The 18729-nt window shown below is 36.4% G+C and overlaps 2 protein-coding genes and 1 long non-coding RNA gene across 4 annotated transcripts in view; 1 reads left to right on the forward strand and 2 right to left on the reverse strand.

Moving 5' to 3' along the window:
• The window catches only part of DPM1 (dolichyl-phosphate mannosyltransferase subunit 1, catalytic), a 28882-nt gene extending 24348 nt beyond the window's left edge, over positions 1 to 4534 (reverse strand). The window contains exon 1 of one of the 2 annotated variants that reach the window (XM_051976595.1): positions 4328 to 4534. In XM_051976595.1, the coding sequence (XP_051832555.1) occupies positions 4328 to 4500 (173 nt within the window). In that variant the 5' untranslated portion in view covers positions 4501 to 4534. The remainder of the gene's footprint in view (positions 1 to 4327) is intronic. The other variant, XM_051976594.1, reaches the window with a different exon arrangement.
• LOC127548918 (uncharacterized) overlaps positions 1 to 18233 on the reverse strand; it is a 444700-nt gene extending 426467 nt beyond the window's left edge. The window contains exon 1 of the long non-coding RNA XR_007950483.1: positions 18059 to 18233. This is a non-coding gene — a long non-coding RNA (uncharacterized LOC127548918). The remainder of the gene's footprint in view (positions 1 to 18058) is intronic.
• On the forward strand, positions 4841 to 6535 carry MOCS3 (molybdenum cofactor synthesis 3). The gene has a single exon (XM_051976589.1). The coding sequence runs from the start codon at positions 4856 to 4858 to the stop codon at positions 6224 to 6226; it is 1371 nt and encodes a 456-aa protein (XP_051832549.1). The 5' UTR covers positions 4841 to 4855; the 3' UTR covers positions 6227 to 6535.
• Positions 18234 to 18729: the final 496 nt, after the last annotated feature.

An 18729-nucleotide genomic window follows, 5' to 3' on the forward strand; every position in this document is an offset into this window, starting at 1 on the left:
GATTCTTTAAGCAATTACATTGTCAATGCCAGACATTGCAAAGAACTCTGTTTAGTGCTTACTTTATATATAGTATATATATAATATAAGCTTAAAAAGTTAGAAATCATAAAGATTACTCTTCTAATAGAAAATGAAGATTTAAGAATTCAGAATTAAGAAGATTCTTAATTAACTCTGATTTAGTTATAATATTCTTTTGGACTCTTCATCCAGGTTATTGCTCACAATAGTTCTAAGATATATTCTGGTTTTGAGTCTAGGTAATATACAGGATGTTCTGGCCATGATTTCCAATATACAGCCAAAAAAAAAGTGTGAAATTAAGAAGTCTTCTGTGAGGTTTATTTTTTTTTTGGCACACTTTGCTAAATGAATTATTGAAATTTCAATAAAGATTTCTTTTTAAAATAAAAATAAATATATAGAATACCTACAAAGAAAAAGTGCCATTTAATAAAAACAAAAATCTATTCTAATCCTCAAATATTCTTTTTTTACTTCATATTTTTTATTATAGCTTTTTATTTACAAGATATATGCATAGGTAATTTTTCAGCATTGACAATTGCAAATCCTTTTGTTCCAACTTTTTCCCTCCTTCCCTCCACCCCTTCCTCGTGATAGCAGGTTGACCAATACATGTTAAATATGTTAAAGTATAAATTAAATACAACATATGTATACATGTCCAAACAGTTATTTTGCTGTACAAAAAGAGTAGGACTTTGAAAGAGTATACAATTAGCCTGTGAAGGAAATCAAAAATGCAGGTGGAAAAAAATAGAGGGATTGGTAATTCTATGTAGTGGTTTATAGTCATCTCCCAGAGTTCTTTCCCTGGGTGTAGCTAATCCTCAAATATTCTATCTACTTTGGAAGAGTCTGAATTGAATATATCAAGAGGCAGTGAATTATGAATAAAAGATTACTGATCAGTTTGGATGACTGACTGAGCTCTGGGTTCTAGTCCTGATTATACCAAGATCTCATTAAGATTAATGGGAAAGTTATTTTAGCTCTTGTCAACTGCAGCTTTTTAATGTGTAAAATCTTACTATTTAGTCCAAAGTCATTTTATATGTCTTTAAAATAGAGTTTAATACTGTGATAGTCACTATAATGACTATAGTAACATATTATTAAATGTTACATAAAATAAAAATTGGAAGAGAACCAGATTAGGTAGCTATAAAGTTAATCATAAAATTCAAAAGAGATCATTTAGATAATAAAAAATGAAAAAAAATTTGCATGAGTTAAATCAATGCAACTACAGCAGAATATAATGGAAACTAGATAGAAAAAGAAATCCTTATTTTAAGTATCTCTGATGAGGGTCTGATATTAGATATACATGTGAAACTAATACAAATTATTTCATAAGTTTTTGTGGTTTAAATGATCATCTCTATATAGTTGATTCTTAGATATACTTGTCCTGCCAACCATCAGTCTAGCATCTCCAACTCAGACAACTCAAAACAATTCAAAAGACTTCTTAAATTTGACATGTTCAAAACTGAAATCATTATCTGTTTCTACAAACCCTTTTGTCTTCCCGACTTCCCTATTACTCTTGAGGGTACTACCCATTCTCTTAGGCATCCAAGTGGGCAATCTAGGAAACCTTAACTCCTCATTCTATTTCATCCCCCTGTATCCAATCACTGGTCATATACTATTGTTTTAAACTTTATAACCTCTTTTCTATAGAACCCCTTCTCCCCTCTGACATTGATATAGGCCGCAGTCACCTCATTTGGTCTACTGCTGTATAGCCTGATAATCTCCTAGTCTTCAAGTCTCTCCTTACTCCATTCTATCCTCCATTTAGCTATCAATCTTACAAAAAATACAATTTTGATTGTAGTCTCCTTCTCCTGTGCAATAAATTCTAATGGCTCCACTATTAACTCCAGAATCAAATATATAAAATACTATTTGGCTTTCAAAGCCCTTCACAATGTATTCCTTCCTACCTTTCTAGTCTTACATCTATTTTTCCTTCCATATACTTAGACTTGGGTGAACTAGTCTCCTTGCCTTTCCTCAAACATGACAGCCATCTCTAGACTTCAGGAATTTTTGCTATCTCTACTTCCACCCCCTTTCATCCACAATTCTCTTAATCCTCATCTCTGCCTCCCTAACTTCCCAGGCTTCCTTCCTATCGACTAGAGTCCCAATTTCTGCAAAAGCCTTTTCCAGTTTCCCTGACTCTTAGTGACTTTCCCCTAATAATCTATTTGTTGTATATTTATTTTGTTTGTACATAGCTGTTTGCATGTTGTCTCCTTCATTAGATTATAAATTCCTTGAGAGGAGGGAATTTTTTTTTTCTTTTCTTTGTAATTCTAAAATTTATCACACTGTCTGGCACATAATAAATGCCAAATTAATGTTAGCTGACTTATAGACTGTATATAAGATTAAAAAGCATTCTTCAATGTATAAACAGTCAACAGATATGAAGTAAATAAAATATTAATTACCTACTCTATGCTACCACTGTGCTAAGCTCTTTACAAATATTGTCTCATTTCAAGCCTGGGAAAGTATGATTGTTATTCTTTTTTTACAGTTGAGGAAACCGAGACAGAGAGATTAAATTATTTCCTTAGGGTCATTTTCCTAGGGAAATTATGTCTTCCTGACTCTAGGTCCAGTGCTGTACCTACTGTGTCACTGTCTGATGTGAACAGTTTTCAAAAATATTACAGGATATGTTCACTAAAAATAAATCCAGCATTAGAAAACACTTTTCACCCAATACTTGGAAAATTAGGTAGCAAAAGTATGAAAAATCTATTTTCCTGAAACTACTATGGCCAATGAAATCAACTTGATATTTTATATTTTAATTAAAAAAAAATTCATTTACATATGTGTTGTACTATCATCACACATTTTAATTTAAAATGCATGACACCAAGAACTATGGTGTAATAGGAAAAAAACTGAGATTTTGAAATCAAAGGACTTGGAATCCAATGTCTGAATCACAAGTATTGCTGAAAAAAAGTCTTGTAATTCATATAGTTCAAATGGGCCCTCAACCAACAAAGCTGCATATTTATAAGTAGACGATCTTAAGATCAAAATTCCCTGGTCTTTTAAGTCCTTCACTCCCCATATTAAATCAGAATTGCCATCTTAGTTAACTCTTTTAACCATTCAGGACCAATTTTCTCACTTGTAAGATAACGAAGATGAATCCTTTTTAGTTCTACACTCTATTATCTTTAATATATTCTACAACTAAACAGATGACCAGGAAACCTGTTGATTTATAAATTGGTAGTGATTCTTAATTGAAAGTGATGTTAGCTTTGAAGCTGTTAATTTTTTCAAGCTTCTAATTCCAAATCAGTATAAGAGATTTTGAACTGGAAGGAGCTAGTCTAAACCTTTCATTAAGAGGATGAGAAATGACTTATTCAAGGTCAAGGTGGTAACAAGTATTAAAGTTAGGATTATAAACTATGTCCGACTTTACACAGCTACACAAAATTGAATTAATAGAGGGTCCACATCTCTGCAATTCTGTATGATCTTCTGTCAAGCTTGGGATATTTTGTAATAAAAATAAAACTAATCTTCTTTGCCCAATTTTAAACGACAATTTATGCTAAACACAATCTACTAGCTGTTAGCAAAATGACATACCCATACATGTAGTAAACATAAGTGTAACATGTGTACATTTAAGTAAAAATGCATTTATGTCTGTATGGAAGAGTTATTTTCTATTTCTATTCCGTTTCTATTATTCAAACAACACACACACAAACCTCATTCTTTTGTGTAAGTGCTCACGGGAGCCGGAACACTGGGGTGGAAGGATTTAGGCTTCCTCTCTCTATTCTGTAGTACCTGTGTCAATTCCGAGGGGGAGGCCCAAATCTTGGGAGCCAGAATGTTAATCCACGTCTTTACCCACGGATAGGCAATTTAATCACTCTTCAGTCTGAGGCGTTTAGGCAGAAATGAAGGCCAGGCTCAATCTTGGTTCTTGCCCACAGGCAACCTAAGGGACCATGCCGAGTCGCAGGGGGTGGGGTGGGGGGTGGAAAAGGACAGAAGGAGGTTCCAATGCCGCGGGGGGAGGATTCCTGGGAGAGCCGCCCAGAACGAGTCCCCCAGGGAGGAAGCCGCCATTATAGTTCGCGATCACTTAATCAGCCCTCAAAGAAGAGGCTATCTTTCTAAAGGGAGCTAACAAAAAGCCTTGGAGGAAGCGGGAAGGGGGTCGCTGGAAAAGACAGGCTGGAGCCGCAGAGGGACGGCCAGCTCATCCTTCCCGAGAGGGGGTCCGGGGCAGTACCTTTCTTCGAAGCTCTTCACCAACAACCACACGATGAGAGGCAAGTTCTCTCGTTCATTGTAGGTGGGGAGAAGCACCGAGTACTTATCCGTTCCAGTAGCCTGTGCTGCAGGATTCTTCACTCCTCTTCGCTGAGACCCTGCACTACCAGAGATATCGCTGTGGGAGGCCATGGCGGAACTGCAATCTACCGGAATCGGAATTACGTAAAAAAGAGCGTGCAGTGCGCGGAGACGGGAAAGTGCCGTAGGGATGTAATTGGGTAGGAATATTTCAAATAGAGGAAGACTTAAAAAGACCAACTTGGCCTTATTCTCTTGTTCTTGTCACAGCCCCTTTGAAAATTATTTTTCATTAGGATGATAACCTTTTACAAATTATGGACAATCACTAGGCTGACGTGTAAAAACCGATCTATCGCTCTTAACATGCTACTCGATCCTCCACCCCCCCAACATTTGGTTTGGTCCAGTCGCTAGGAGACGAAAGCGGAAGCACGTCCCGAGGCAAAGGCCAGGTTAGAACAGCATGGCGGCAAGCGAAGAGGTGCTCGCCTTGGAGGCTGAAGTTGCTTTGCGTGAAGAGGAGCTAAAGCTCCTCAGGCAACGCCTGGAGGCAGCAACAGCGGAGCAGTTTACACGGCAGGCGCCAGGATCAGCCCCGCTGCCGCCGAAGGCTGCCCTATCTCGGGAGGAAATTCTTCGTTACAGCCGACAGCTCGTCCTGCCGGAGCTGGGGGTGCGCGGACAGCTGCGGCTGGCCGCCTCATCGGTGCTGGTGGTAGGCTGCGGCGGCCTGGGTTGTCCCTTGGCCCAGTATCTGGCGGCTGCCGGAGTAGGCCGCCTGGGCCTCATAGATCACGATGTGGTGGAGCTGAGTAATCTGCACCGGCAGGTCCTGCATGGCGAAGGGCGGGCGGGCCAGGCCAAGGCGCACTCTGCCGCCGCCGCTCTGAAGCGCCTCAATTCAGCTGTGCAGTGCGTTCCGTACGCCGAAGCCCTCACCCCGGCTACTGCGCTGGACCTCGTCCGCCTCTACGACGTGGTGGCCGACTGCTCGGATAACGTGCCCACTCGCTACCTGGTCAGCGACGCGTGCGTGCTGGCCGGCCGGCCTCTGGTCTCGGCCAGCGCGCTGCGTCTGGAGGGCCAGCTCACAGTCTATCACTATGAAGATGGGCCCTGCTACCGCTGTGTCTTCCCCAGGCCACCCCCGGCCGAGACGGTGACCAACTGCGCTGATGGAGGTGTCCTGGGCGTGGTGCCCGGAGTGCTCGGTTGCCTGCAGGCGCTCGAGGTGATCAAGATCGCCGCTGGTCTCGGGCCCTCCTATAGCGGCAGTCTCTTGCTCTTTGATGCTCTTGGTGGTCAGTTCCGCTGCATTCAGCTTCGGGGCCGTCGGTCAGATTGTGTGGTGTGTGGGGACCAGCCCACGGTGACCCGTCTCCAGGACTATGAAGCCTTCTGCGGCTCCTCGGCCACCGATAAGTGCCGTAGTTTGCGATTGCTTTCCCAGGAGGAGCGGGTTTCTGTTGTCCACTACAAGCAGGTGTTGGACGCGGGGCAGCCTCACCTGCTGCTGGATGTGCGACCTAAGGTGGAGGTGGACATCTGTTGCCTTCCCCATGCCCTCCACATTCCTTTGAGCCATTTGGAGCGGAGAGAGGCCAAAAGCCTGGAACTTTTAGGAGACGCCGTTAGGAAAGGAAAGCAGAATATTCAGAAAGGGACACTTTTCCCCATTTATGTGATTTGCAAACTGGGGAATGATTCTCAAAAAGCCGTGAAGGTCCTGCAGAGCTTGTCAATCAAAGATTTGGACTCCTTATTGGCCAGAGATGTTATGGGCGGTCTCATGGCTTGGGCCACCAAAATAGACCCAACATTTCCACAGTATTGAGTTGTGTAATTCATTTGTATGAAATAGATGATGCAAAAAGCGCCTCTTGCAATCATGGATTTCAAAATTACTTCAAGGAAGTATTTATAATGTGAATAATGGTGAGGGAAGGGGTGTTGGAAGATGATCTTTTTTTCCATAAGTAAATTTTTTTTTCAAAAGTTAATTGTATTAAGACAACCTTTATTTATAGAATGAATCCTTTACTACTGCTATCTAGTTAAAAAAGGATTGGGAGTAGGTTAAAAATGGTAGTCTCTGGATATATGCTTTCATCTGCCCTATTAAAGAAAATTGATTGTTAAAGCAGTCAGATGGTTCTACAATGAATGGTTTCTCTAGGGATTTTTGTGTGGGGGGAATGTTCTTTTGCCCTTAAGCACTTAATTTAGGTACCAACTTGACTTTTTTGTGAGCTCTATGGAATTTAAATGCATCCAGTTGAAAAAATTCAAATTCCTTGAAACAAAATTAGAATGACACTTTGATTATATGCCTCATACAATAGAATTACTTGGTATTGTTCAAAAAGTTTGTTGCTTAAGTCAAAACTGAATGGGTAAATGAGTACTTATTTTTTGGGATCCTTGAAATTGTTAATTCTTTGACTGTCAAATAATAGTTAAATACCCCAGAACTTTAAAAGTTTTCCCTGCTTTGAATATTGTAAAGTACTTTTCAAGGACATCGTTAGTGGGTTGTAGGACTATTAGCTTTCATTCTGTAAAAGTTCTCTTCTATCATTTCCCACAGACTTTTGTACTTGGAAATTTGGTTAAGTGAACATCTAAGACAGTTTTGAATTAAATGAGTGGAGGTGAAACTTTTTTTAAACCTTTAGATTAGTTTCTGAAAGGAGACTGATGGCAACAGACAGCCTGAAGAAGTTTGTGGGTCTGGTGTTACATGCTAATTATTAGTACACTCCCAAGTAGAGACTGGTGCTATTCAAATTTCCTGTGATGTATTTTAGGGATCTGCTAATAGGTTAACCTATAAATCTGAGTGAGATGAGGATAGTAAAGTCCAAATAATCACTTGTCTTTTAGCCTTTTAAATGATTCTGAATTATTTTTTCCATTTTATCAGTTTGGAGAAAACGGTTGATATCTGCCTTGTAGGGAAGAGTAGAAAAATAATACTAAGTAATTCATAGTTTATCTGGGATTTTAAGGTTTGCCAATGGTTTTTCTCACAATAACCCTGTTAGAGAAAGGCAAAGCTCAGAAAATTAGTAACTTTTTGGTCTCAATTATAATTTAGTAAGTGTTGGAATCAAAATCTGTATCCAGGTTTCTTGACTACAAAGTACTTGAGAAAAGAAAGTCCCAAACAAAATGTTAACAGTATGTAAGCACTTCAGTGAACTGTCTTCTGATAAGACAAGCCATTTAAATTCAAGAAATAATGAGGAATGGTTTTTCCTATTATGAAAGCATATTAGAACCTTTTTATTTTCTATAGACATATTAAATAATATTTCAACTGCCTCAAACTCCCAGTTTTTCCCTTTTGGGAAAATGGATGTTATGAAAACTAAGATTTTTTTTTTTTAGGAAAATAGATTAATATGGATAATTAAGTTTAACACTTTGGATAAGACTTTTATCTTCTCACTATTTTAAGTGAGTCTTAGTGGCCAATTGAAAGGGAGACACTCTTCCCACCTATTCAGTTTTGATTCTTGAAACTGCTCTCTGGGGAGAAACTTATTGGTTGCTGAAGGGAAAGTGGGCTAGGATCTGTGGGATGGTAACTGTTCTAGAATGTTAACCCAAACTATACATAATTGTGATTTTGTTCCCTTGAATTTCTAGAAATGTTACCTAAATTGTCCTGGAGGCAATCACATAGGAAGGCATGGGGGACTATGCCATGTGTATCTCTTTTTCTCCAAATTAAAATGCCTTGGATATAGAATAATTTTAAATCCTGTTTTTGACAGACTAATAGATAAGATAAATACTCAAATAATCCAGGATAGAGTATAAAAAGTACAAGAAATAAATAGGCCTTAAAATTAAAACTATTTACAAATATGAACTAAAGTATTAAAGTGTACTTTTACCCCAGTGTTCCTTTAGTCCCTCATGGTAGTAAATAACCTTGGGTTTCCAGTAGAGAAAACTCACATAAGTCAAACCATTCACAGTATTAAGATTTGGAAGGTACTTTATTGTAAATCATGTAGGCCAATATTCTTTTTTCTTTAACATATTATGATGAGGATATGCTTTAATATAGTAAGGCTAGGTTTTGGATATAGGCATATATGATGTCAGAAAACCACCTTTATAGGGCTAGAAAAGCTCATCACCAGAGCTGGCCATCAGGTGATGACTTGCCTCCCCAGTGTCTTCCCTTCCACCCTCCCTCTTCCATTTGGACTTTGCTGGACATCCTTCATGATAATGCCAAAATTCTCTAGCAAGAATACATTTCCCTATGTCCTTAACATGACAGGTAGTGGTTGCCCTTAACTATTAATATTTTTTTTCAAGGAATCTGGTCTGAGTTTGACATATGCTTGGGAGACACCCTATTGAAAATCTTTGAAGGAGCATTTTGTTCTTCCGATGCTTTTTGTAATAGTCTCAGTAGAATCTTATATATAAAAGATATATATATATATATCTTTTAGTCAATTTTCTGACTATATAGATGTGCTTTGCAATAGAATATGTATATGTGTGTGTGTACTACTACTTAAACCTTTTTCAAGGATGCCTTGTGAGAATTCTTGCAGCTTCTGTAAAGATAAAAGAAAGACTTGAAGTTATCTTTTCTTGATAGTAATAATGTCCAGGATTTTTTTTTTTTTTCTTTTCAAGTATTTGGCAACTTCTGTACTCTGGAAATTGTCACTTCCTATAAGGACCTTCTCTGTATGGATGTACCCTGTTCAACTCTTATAGTTTTTAGGGTCATTTCTATTTAGTCATGCAACACATTGGGAGATTAAAAAAAAAGACAAAGGAGGGACAGCTAGATGGCATAAAGGATACCAGTCCTAGAATCTGGAGGACCTGAGTTCAAATCCGGCCTCAAACACGTAACACTAACTAGTTATGTGACCCTGGAGGAGTCATTTAATCCCAATGGCCTAACAAAAAAATAAAAAGAAAAAAAAGATAAAAGTAAGTAGGATCCAGGTTAAAGGGTGTTTTTAAAAGGTAGCTGATTTCATATTTGATCCTAGAGGCAAAAAGGAACCATTGCAAATAATTTAACAAAGGGGTGCTATGGTCTGAAATGCTTTTAGAAAATCAAGTTAAATGAGTGGAGGATGAACAGGATACAGGGAGACAAAGAGTAAGACAGACCTTATTGTAAACCCACATTTACGGAATTTCGAGGTTAGAATGAATGACACTACCCATCTAATTCAATTATACCCAATGAAGAATTCCCATTACAAAGTACCTGATAAAGTAATTATCCTGATAAGTAACTCCCGTTTCTCCAAGATGAGGGACTCATTACCTATGAAGGTGGTCTGTTTGGACAGCTCTAATAGAAAGTTTCTCCCAACATTTAGCCTAAATTTGGTTTTGTGGCTTCTATTCCTTACCGTCAATTTTGTTTTCTGGGGCTAAATGGACTAGATCTAAATCTTCTTCTACAAGACAATTCTTCTAATGTTTGAAGACAGCTATAATGTCTGTTTTTTTGTTTTTTGTTTTTTTCCCATAGAAGTGCTTTATTAGCAGAATTGTGTATTCAGAAAACAATTTGATAAGCCATTCTCCTGAACTCATCCCAGTTTCCAAAATGCTAGTTAAAGTCCTCCAATAAGTACATGCTATATGATTCAGTTTTTGTATAATATCAACTTAGTCACTGGATAAGTATCATATTTAGAATACCCATAGTTGATATTTATTTAGATAGTTAAAAAATAGTAATTCTCTTCTGCCTTTGTCCATTTTTCTGCTATTTTCATTATAGAAAGGGAAGGGAACCACACATTATTGAAGGCCATTTTATATTTTTCTGTTTGTTTAGCCTTTCTTAGTCAAATAATTCATTGCTTCTTGGCCATTCAATTGCTGATGGTTCCCTTTGTACTTAAGTAGTTTGATCCTTGCAAGGCACATGAAATCTATTGTCAGATATATAGACATGGTATAAAAACATACCAACCTTCCTACTTCATCCTTTTCCTCTCTTTTCACTTGACTCCATGCTTGGCCTCCATTCTAGCAGTGTGTGACCATGGGTTAGAAATATCTGTTTGACTTTAAAACAGATTATCAGTCAACTAAATAAAAATAGTTAAATTGGGACCAGATTCTTGGTAAACTATTTTCACAACTAAAAGAGGACCAACATTGCCAAATATAATCTGTATCAAGTATAAACAGATTATAGTGTTTAGGAAAAAATTCAATGCTGTAAATGTTGGACCTTTGTGTCTAATGCTTTTTTAGATGCTATTGACTAACAGGAGCTCCTCTCTAAAGAAGTTTAAAATTTTTTAGTGAAAGTATTCAACTCATTCATATACTGCTTTCACAGTAAGCTTTAAAATATAATGAAGCTGTTAGATCCCAACACTTATTAATATAAGCAGACTGTCATAGTGAGTAGAAAGAACACTGAACTAGTAGTCAGGAGGGTGTCACTTACTTGAGTTGGTGATCTTGGCCTCTCGAAGAACTTTAGTTTTCACATTCAGAAAATGAACATTTTAATCACCATTTAAGGATTCAAACTTGAAATTGCCTTCTAGACTAGTATAGACCAAGTCCTAGCTCTGCCTCTATTTTAAAGTACGAATGTAAGTGTGGCTTTCTCTGGCCTCCCTTATGAAAATTGACTTTTTGTATATTTTTGTCATCCTTATCAACTTTGGGACAAATAGGTATTGTTGGGAGGTGAAACCTCAGAGTTGTTTTGATTTATATATTTCTCACTGGGGGTTTGGGGTAAATTTTCAAAATATTGTCAAGTATGGAGTTAAGAGTAAAATAAAAGAAAAGGATCAAGTAGAAAGTTTGTAATTTTTCTTTTGAGAGATGTATTAATTGTTAGAATTCTTACAAGGTGCTAAGTCAATGGAATTGATAGAGACAGTGGTTGTTTAGCAGGGTGCTTAACAGTTCTCTACATGTACTTAGTACTTATTAAGAGTTCCACAAGATTCACACCTTTAAGAAAGCATATATAAGCTAGGAGCCTCAACCAGAATGCACTTCTGGAGACCCACAAGCCCACTCTCGGAGGCGGAGTCAGATTCCACCTTTGTGCTGGCTGGAGACATTCGGAGGAAGAGAGGCTAAAGCTGGCAGAGGCAAAGGACTAGCAGCAGGAGCTCTTGGAACCAAGGAGAGAGATAGGCCTCTAAGAAAGCTAACTGGGCCTCAGGAAGGAGACAATACTTGGAAAGAGAAAATAAAGGATCTGGACTTTTAACTTCTGGCTGTGTTCAGGGTGATTACAATGAACTGAAACTAAGGCTGGCTCCAGAAGCTCCCCAAGAAACCTGCTTCCAGAGAACATAATTTAGGGAAGAATATTACAACTAATATCCTTTGACCACTTATCTACTGAAGAATGACTCTTTATGTACACATATATGCACACTTACATAAATGTACATATATACATTTATATACATATAACACAAACATGTATTATATTCATTTCCTATACTCTATACCTTGGATAGCAAATTTTTATAAAGATATCTGATATCTCTTATTGGTAGTTTCCCTTTTTTATCATTGATGAATTGGTTTTTATTAAAAAAAACTTACTTTTTGATATTTCATTTTCACCTAATATCCATTCACTAAGCATTTAAAAGAATGAAGAAAAATATATTTTACTGAATTTGTAGAACTCACATTTTAATATTATATTTATTTATGATTGGCTTCATTTCAAGCTTTTATAATAGTATAAATTAGAAAAAAAAAGTGCTAGGTGGCACTGTGAGTCAATCTACACTTCCATGCTTTATTATTCTGATGAAATTTTTAGTTAAAGATTCAATATGTAATTTCTTAACAAAATTTGATTATATGACAATTTAGCAGAAGATGTAGAAAATACTTTAAAAAGGGGGATTAGCTCTCTGGCAGGGTAAGAATCAGAAGGAAACAGGAAAATCTAGGTAGTGAGAAAATTAAAAGTATCAATAAAAATCTATTTTTAAAAAATGAGTCAAGATGTAAAAAACTATAAAGTACAAAAGGCTCATATATTATGCTTTAAAAAAAAACACACTTATACATTTTCAGGAGGCCTTATGCCTATAAGCAAGCAAAATATTGGAGAAGAATCTAAGCATTCCTTAGTAATTTGTACCTTTGGGCAAATTATTATATCTCTTGAATTTTAATTTCCTTGTCTGAAAGATGGAGATAACCTTTGTCCTGCCAATCTCACTAAAGTTATAGGAAATCAAATAGGATACTGTATAATAATAACTCATTTATATGTAACATTTTTAGATTTACAAAATGCTTTCCCCACAATGTGAGGCAGGTAGGACAAGTATTTATTATTGATAATTTTCAAAAATGAGAGTTCAGGCTTAGGAGAGGGTGACTTGCATACATAAAATTAATGTTAGAACCAGACCACCAGGTTCCAGCCTAAAGTTCTTTTTCTAATAGACTACCTGTATGTAAAAGTACTTTTCAAACTATAAAATCTTTTACCAAGATAAGATAACATGATTATTACCCATAATCATAAGGGATCTTTTACAATGATAAGCAAGAGTATTATTTTATTTTTTATACTTTTATTTTCCTCAGGTACATGTGAAACAATTTTTATATTTGCTTTTAAAATTTTGAGTTCAGATTTTCTCCCTCACCCCCCCTCAACCTCCTTTAAAAAGGCACATATGAAGTTATGCAAAATATTTCCATAAAGGTCATATTTTGAAAGAAAACATAAATCTCCCCCTTTCCCCAAAAATAACCCTGAAGGAAAAAAAAAGAATATGCTTCAATTAAGTAATAATATTTTAAAAGAGATAGTGTGGCATACTGGATAGGGAAATCAATCTTGGAATCACAAAGGCCTGGGTTCAAGCTCTGCCTTTGACATACACTGGCCTTGTGACAATAGGGAATTCACTTATTCCCTTAGCTCTCCCAGACAACTTCCTAAGACTATAAAGTATAGACAAGTTGCTTATTTAATTTTTTAGACAGTCTCCATATATAGAGTTCCCTATAAAGATGGAATCATAAATACATACTTCTATCTCAAACCTCTCTTTTCTTCCCTTCCCCCATTAAAAAATGGGCCACTACAGTGGGAAAAAAATTGCTAAGGATTTTCTTTTGTCTAGATAAAGTTTGGATTTAAGCTTTTAGATAGTTATTTAGTTTTAAATGGTTAAATAGTTATTTAGTAAGGCTATGATTCATTATCTGAACAAAGCATTTGATATTCCAAAGCATCCTTGATTTCATTGGTGTAGCCCCCACTACCAATTCAGTTTAACAAACTTTTATTAAGATCTCTCACAATAAATAATAATCTCTGTGCTTTCTCATCTCAATGATTCTTGTCTGATTCCATAAATCCCCCATAAATGTTCTACTTAGTGTGCCTGTAGTCTTTATTTCTGGTTCATCTATTAAGTTGTGAACAGCAGTCCTACACTTGGGTTATTCATCTTTCATCATTTGTTGTTGTTATGAGACTAGCCCACTTCCTTTCACCCTTTATACTATATCATTAGAGAAGCATGATATGTCTTGAAGGCTCTGATATAATGTGGATGTTATGATTAAACATTCTCCTTAAAGTGGAACTTCACTTGATATAGATGTAACATTGCATGTACCTTTATGAATATAGATATGGAAAAATAGAGAGTTCCCCATATGCTGTTCCCATATGTTCCTCTCGACAATAGACTATTCTGAAATACCTTTGCTGGCAGGGAATTTTATTCTCAAAGCTGAGTCTTTCTACCAATAATGAGATCAGAATCACTTAAAAATGGACAGTATTTTACAGAAGATTGAGTCATTATGGACTAGGCAGGCTTTTCATTTGTGTTATCAAGTTTTTAAAACTTGTAACTCACCATTTCCTTTAGAGCCACAATGGAACAGAGCACACTGAGCTTCCAACGTAATGAGAGTTTTATAATTGTCTCTGGTTATTTAAACACTTTAGAATAGTGACTCACTATGGTTATTGATGGTCTTCTGATAATGTCGAAATCAATTCATGATTTGAGCTTTTTCGAGAATAGCTTGTTGAAGTCTGGGTGCACAGAACAGGTTATTAGTGAAGTCTGAGTGAATCTGGCACACTTAAATTCTTTATTCTGAATGGACAATATCTGAGATGCCTTAATCACAGTTAATATAGTTTAACAGTAGACTTTTCATGGACTAACAATAAGAGATTAATTGTCCCAATAGGAACCACTCTTTCCCAACTAACTTTCTAACAGTCAAATATGCCAGACTATACTGCTAATTTTTTTCTTAGATGAGAAAGTATGTATCCTCATTCATTTTGTGAAATTATGAATATAGTGAGGAGTAAAAAAGAGAGGTAGTAACCTAAAGAATCATCACTCAACTCAAACTTCCCTCTCCAAAGTTACTAATCTTTTAATTACCAAAACCAGTAGTGCTTTTTCACTCTTCAACCTTCTGGATCTCTCTGCAGACTGGCCCCATTGCCTACTCTTTTCTCTTGAATAGTCTCTCTTCCCTGGGTTTTCATAATCCAACTCCATCCTGGTTCTTCCACCTGTCTGCTCTGTTTGCTTTGCTGACTCATCATTTTGGTCATTACTCTCCCCACCTCCCCCAACTGCAGGTGTACTTGAAAGCTTTTCCATGGTTCCTCATTTCTTTCTACATTTTTTCATTTGGTGACCTCATCAGCTTTCAAGAGCAAAATAATCATCTCTATCTAGGGAACTTTCAGATCTATATATCGAATCCTAGTCACTCTTTGGAAATCAAATCTCTTATCATAAACTGTTTACAAAGCATTTCGAATGGTTTCTATGGACCTTTCAAACTCAGCATTTCCCAAATTGAACACATTATCTTTTCCTCAAACTTCCAAATTTTTATATTTGTGTTGAGGAGAGGGGGAAAAGAATAAGCATTTTTAAAATGCATATTGTATTTTTGGCCCTGTGCTAAGTATTTTGCAAATATTTCATTTGACTCCCAAAACAACACTATGAGGTAAGTGCTGTTATTATTGCCATTTTATAATTGAAGAAACTGAGGTAGGCAGAGGTTATTAGTTACAAAGCTATTAAGTGTGTGAGGGAGAACTGAAATTCAGGTCTTCCTGACTCCTGGTCCAGCTCTCTATCCACTGCACCACCTAGCTGCCAGAGTATTGATTCTGAAGTTAGACGGCCTGAAGACACCATCTTCCAACCTTTTAGGACCACAATTTCTTTTTTTTTTTTTTTTTGATCTTGAAGGGAACATTTTATTTTCAGCTGTGCTGACCAAAGCAGGTTAATGATTTCTTTGCAACTTAGAGTCTTAGAGAGTTGCTTAAAGACCTGAAAGGTTAGTAGGCTTTCTCTTTTTTTTTTTTAAATAACTTTTTATTGACAGAACCCATGCCAAGGTAATTTTTTACAGCATTATCCCTTGCACTCACTTCTGTTCCGATTTTTCCCCTGCCTCCCTCCACCCCCTCCCCCAGATGGCAAGCAATTCTTTACATGTTGAATGGGTTACAGTATATCCTGGATACAATATACGTGTGCAGAACCGAACAGTTTTCTTGTTGCACAGGGAGAATTGAATTCAGAAGATATAAATAATCCAGGAAGAAAAACAAAAATGCAAGCAGTTTATATTCATCTCCCAGTGTTCTTTCTTTGGGCGTAGCTGCTTCTGCCCATCTTTGATCAATTGAAACTGAATTAACTTTCTTTATCGAAGAGATCCACTTCCATCAGAATATATCCTCAAACAGTATCATTGTTGAGGTATATAATGATCTCCTGGTTCTGCTTATTTCACTTAGCATCAGTTCATGTAAGTCTCGCCAGTCCTCTCTGTATTCATCCTGCTGTCAGGACCACAATTTCATTCTCTTTTATCATATATATAAAACACCAATCATTTGCTAAATCTTGTTATTTTTACCTCCACATTATCTCTTGCTTCCATCTCCTTTCTATCCATGTGTGTACCACTTTAGTGTGGGCCCTCATCACCTCTTACTTGGATTATTGCAATAGCTTCATATTGTGACCTGGCTCAAAATGTCTACATGCTCTAGTCCATTTCCCACATTGCTCCCAAAGTGATTTTTATGAGAAAGACAGAGAAAAAGAGAGAGAGAGACGGAGAGAGAAAAAGAGAGAGACAGAGAGCTCAGTATTTGTAGATATGGTTTATTCACAAATTTTTAATGTCTTTTGGATTGTAAAATGTTATTCTTATCAATGTATAAGTATTTGTAAGTATTCAACATTTCCTATCAACACTAGTTAAAAATTTTGGACAACCTTAGTTTTAAAGAATCATTAGATATAATTTGTAGGGACAAAGATTTGGAATAGACGTTAGAGAAATTTTCCTCATTATTAGAGCTAACCAAAAGTAGAGTAAGCTAGCATGGGAGATAGTGGGTTTCCCTTCACTGGACATTTTTTAGAAGAAGTGGATAACTTCTTAAGTATGTTGGAGAGAATGTTTCCCTGTTTTGATGGGACTGCAAGTTCCTAGAACTCTCCCATTTCTGAAACTACATTTTCTCTATTCTTTTATAATTTAGTAAATGCCTTCATGGTATATTGTGAAGGTTATGGCTTTGAAATATTGTTATGCATTGATACTTGATGAATAATATTTTCTGTACAACTATATGACATCTTTATATGTTATATACCATACTGACACTTTTCCTGGGTAGTCAATCAAAAACTCAGTCATTAATTTAAAAGAAAACAACAAATTAGTTACCAGTTACATTTGCAACATATAGAGAATTCTCATTTTAGTAGTTCAATGATTTGGTGAGCTAATTAATGTAGTTTTTCTCTGGCACAGATCAAAACTCATCCATGCTTTGTCATCTTATTCCCTTGTTCATGTTTTTCTGAGAAAAAATTAATAATAATGGTTCTCATCTAATATAACTTTACAAAGTGATTTCTTCACAATAAACTTGAGAGATGTACAATTTTATATAACAATAATAAATTTTTTTAGTATAATATATACCTCAAAGTATGGGAATGAAGAATCATTGGTGGAGACTGATTATTTAATGCTTCATTCCTGCTGCTAGATAGAATTGGTAAGAGCTTGATTGGAGAGAAATCCTAACCTTTTGGCTTTAAGTTTTGAGAGAAAAGATAAACAGGTATGACTTTCTTGAGAGGTATGAAGTAAGAGAAGGACTCTAGGTGGAAGCCAACATGTAGTGATCATGTCTCTATCATAAGGGAATGTTTCCTTAGATGACATCTTGGGCTATCTTTTGTCAGCTGACTTATTTTGTTCCCAGTGAGAGAGTTCGTGTATTCTGTGTATTGTTTGGTATGTATTCTTATATGAATATTTCTGGTATCTGTTTGTTATTGCTTTGAATAAGTTGGTTATTCACTATTTGCTTTGTGTATTGTGGAACTGGCATTTGGGGGGAAGAGAATCAAGTCTTGGATACATAGCATGAAGGAAAGCTTTCCTTGTAAAAGGGATAATGATCAGTAGTCCAACTTGAAATTAAAAATAACTTCTTTTAGACTAAAAGTATTTAAGGAAGTAAATAAATTTAATTCTAGTCTTATACCTCTTCTCTCTGAGGAAAGCAGAGTGGCCAACTTCTGCTTAGAACTTATTGCCACAAAGAGACCTAACTGAGTTTCAATTGATAAATGATGGACAGAAGCAGCTACACCCAAAGAAAGAACACTGGGAAACGAATGTGAACTATCTGCATTTTTGTTTTTCTTCCCGGGTTATTTATACCTTCTGAATCCAATTCTCCCTGTGCAACAAGAGAACTGTTCGGTTCTGCAAACGTATATTGTATCTAAGATATACTGCAACATATCTAACATATATAGGATTGCTTGCCATCTAGGGGAGGGGGTGGAGGGAGGGAGGGGAAAATCAGAACAGATGCGAGTGCAAGGGATAATGTTGTAAAAAAATTACCCTGGCATGAATTCTGTCAATATAAAGTTATTATAAAATAAAATAAAAATTTTAATGTCAAAAAAAAAAAGAACTTATTGCCACTTTTCCTGGCAGAAATCAGTCTTTTTTGGAAAAGGGTGAGAACTACATATATGGCAGATGTTCATTCAGATTTTTCTTGATCTCTAGTAAGAAGAAAGTTACTACATCCTAGGATGTCCCATTCCACTTTTGGATCTCTAATTTTTAGGAAGTTTTTCTTATAAAGTCAAAGTTTACCTCTTTGCAACTCCCTCTCATCACTCCCACTTCTCTCTGTTAGGGCCATATTTTACAAATTAAATCCATCTTTCTCCTGTCAATTCTTGAAATACTTGAAGACAG

Source organism: Antechinus flavipes, chromosome 2 (genome assembly GCF_016432865.1).
Source record: "Antechinus flavipes isolate AdamAnt ecotype Samford, QLD, Australia chromosome 2, AdamAnt_v2, whole genome shotgun sequence".
NCBI lineage: Eukaryota > Metazoa > Chordata > Mammalia > Dasyuromorphia > Dasyuridae > Antechinus > Antechinus flavipes.

Excerpts from the sequence above, each read along its gene's own strand:
- MOCS3 (XM_051976589.1), top strand. The coding sequence starts at position 4,856 with ATGGCGGCAAGCGAAGAGGTGCTCGCCTTGGAGGCTGAAGTTGCTTTG.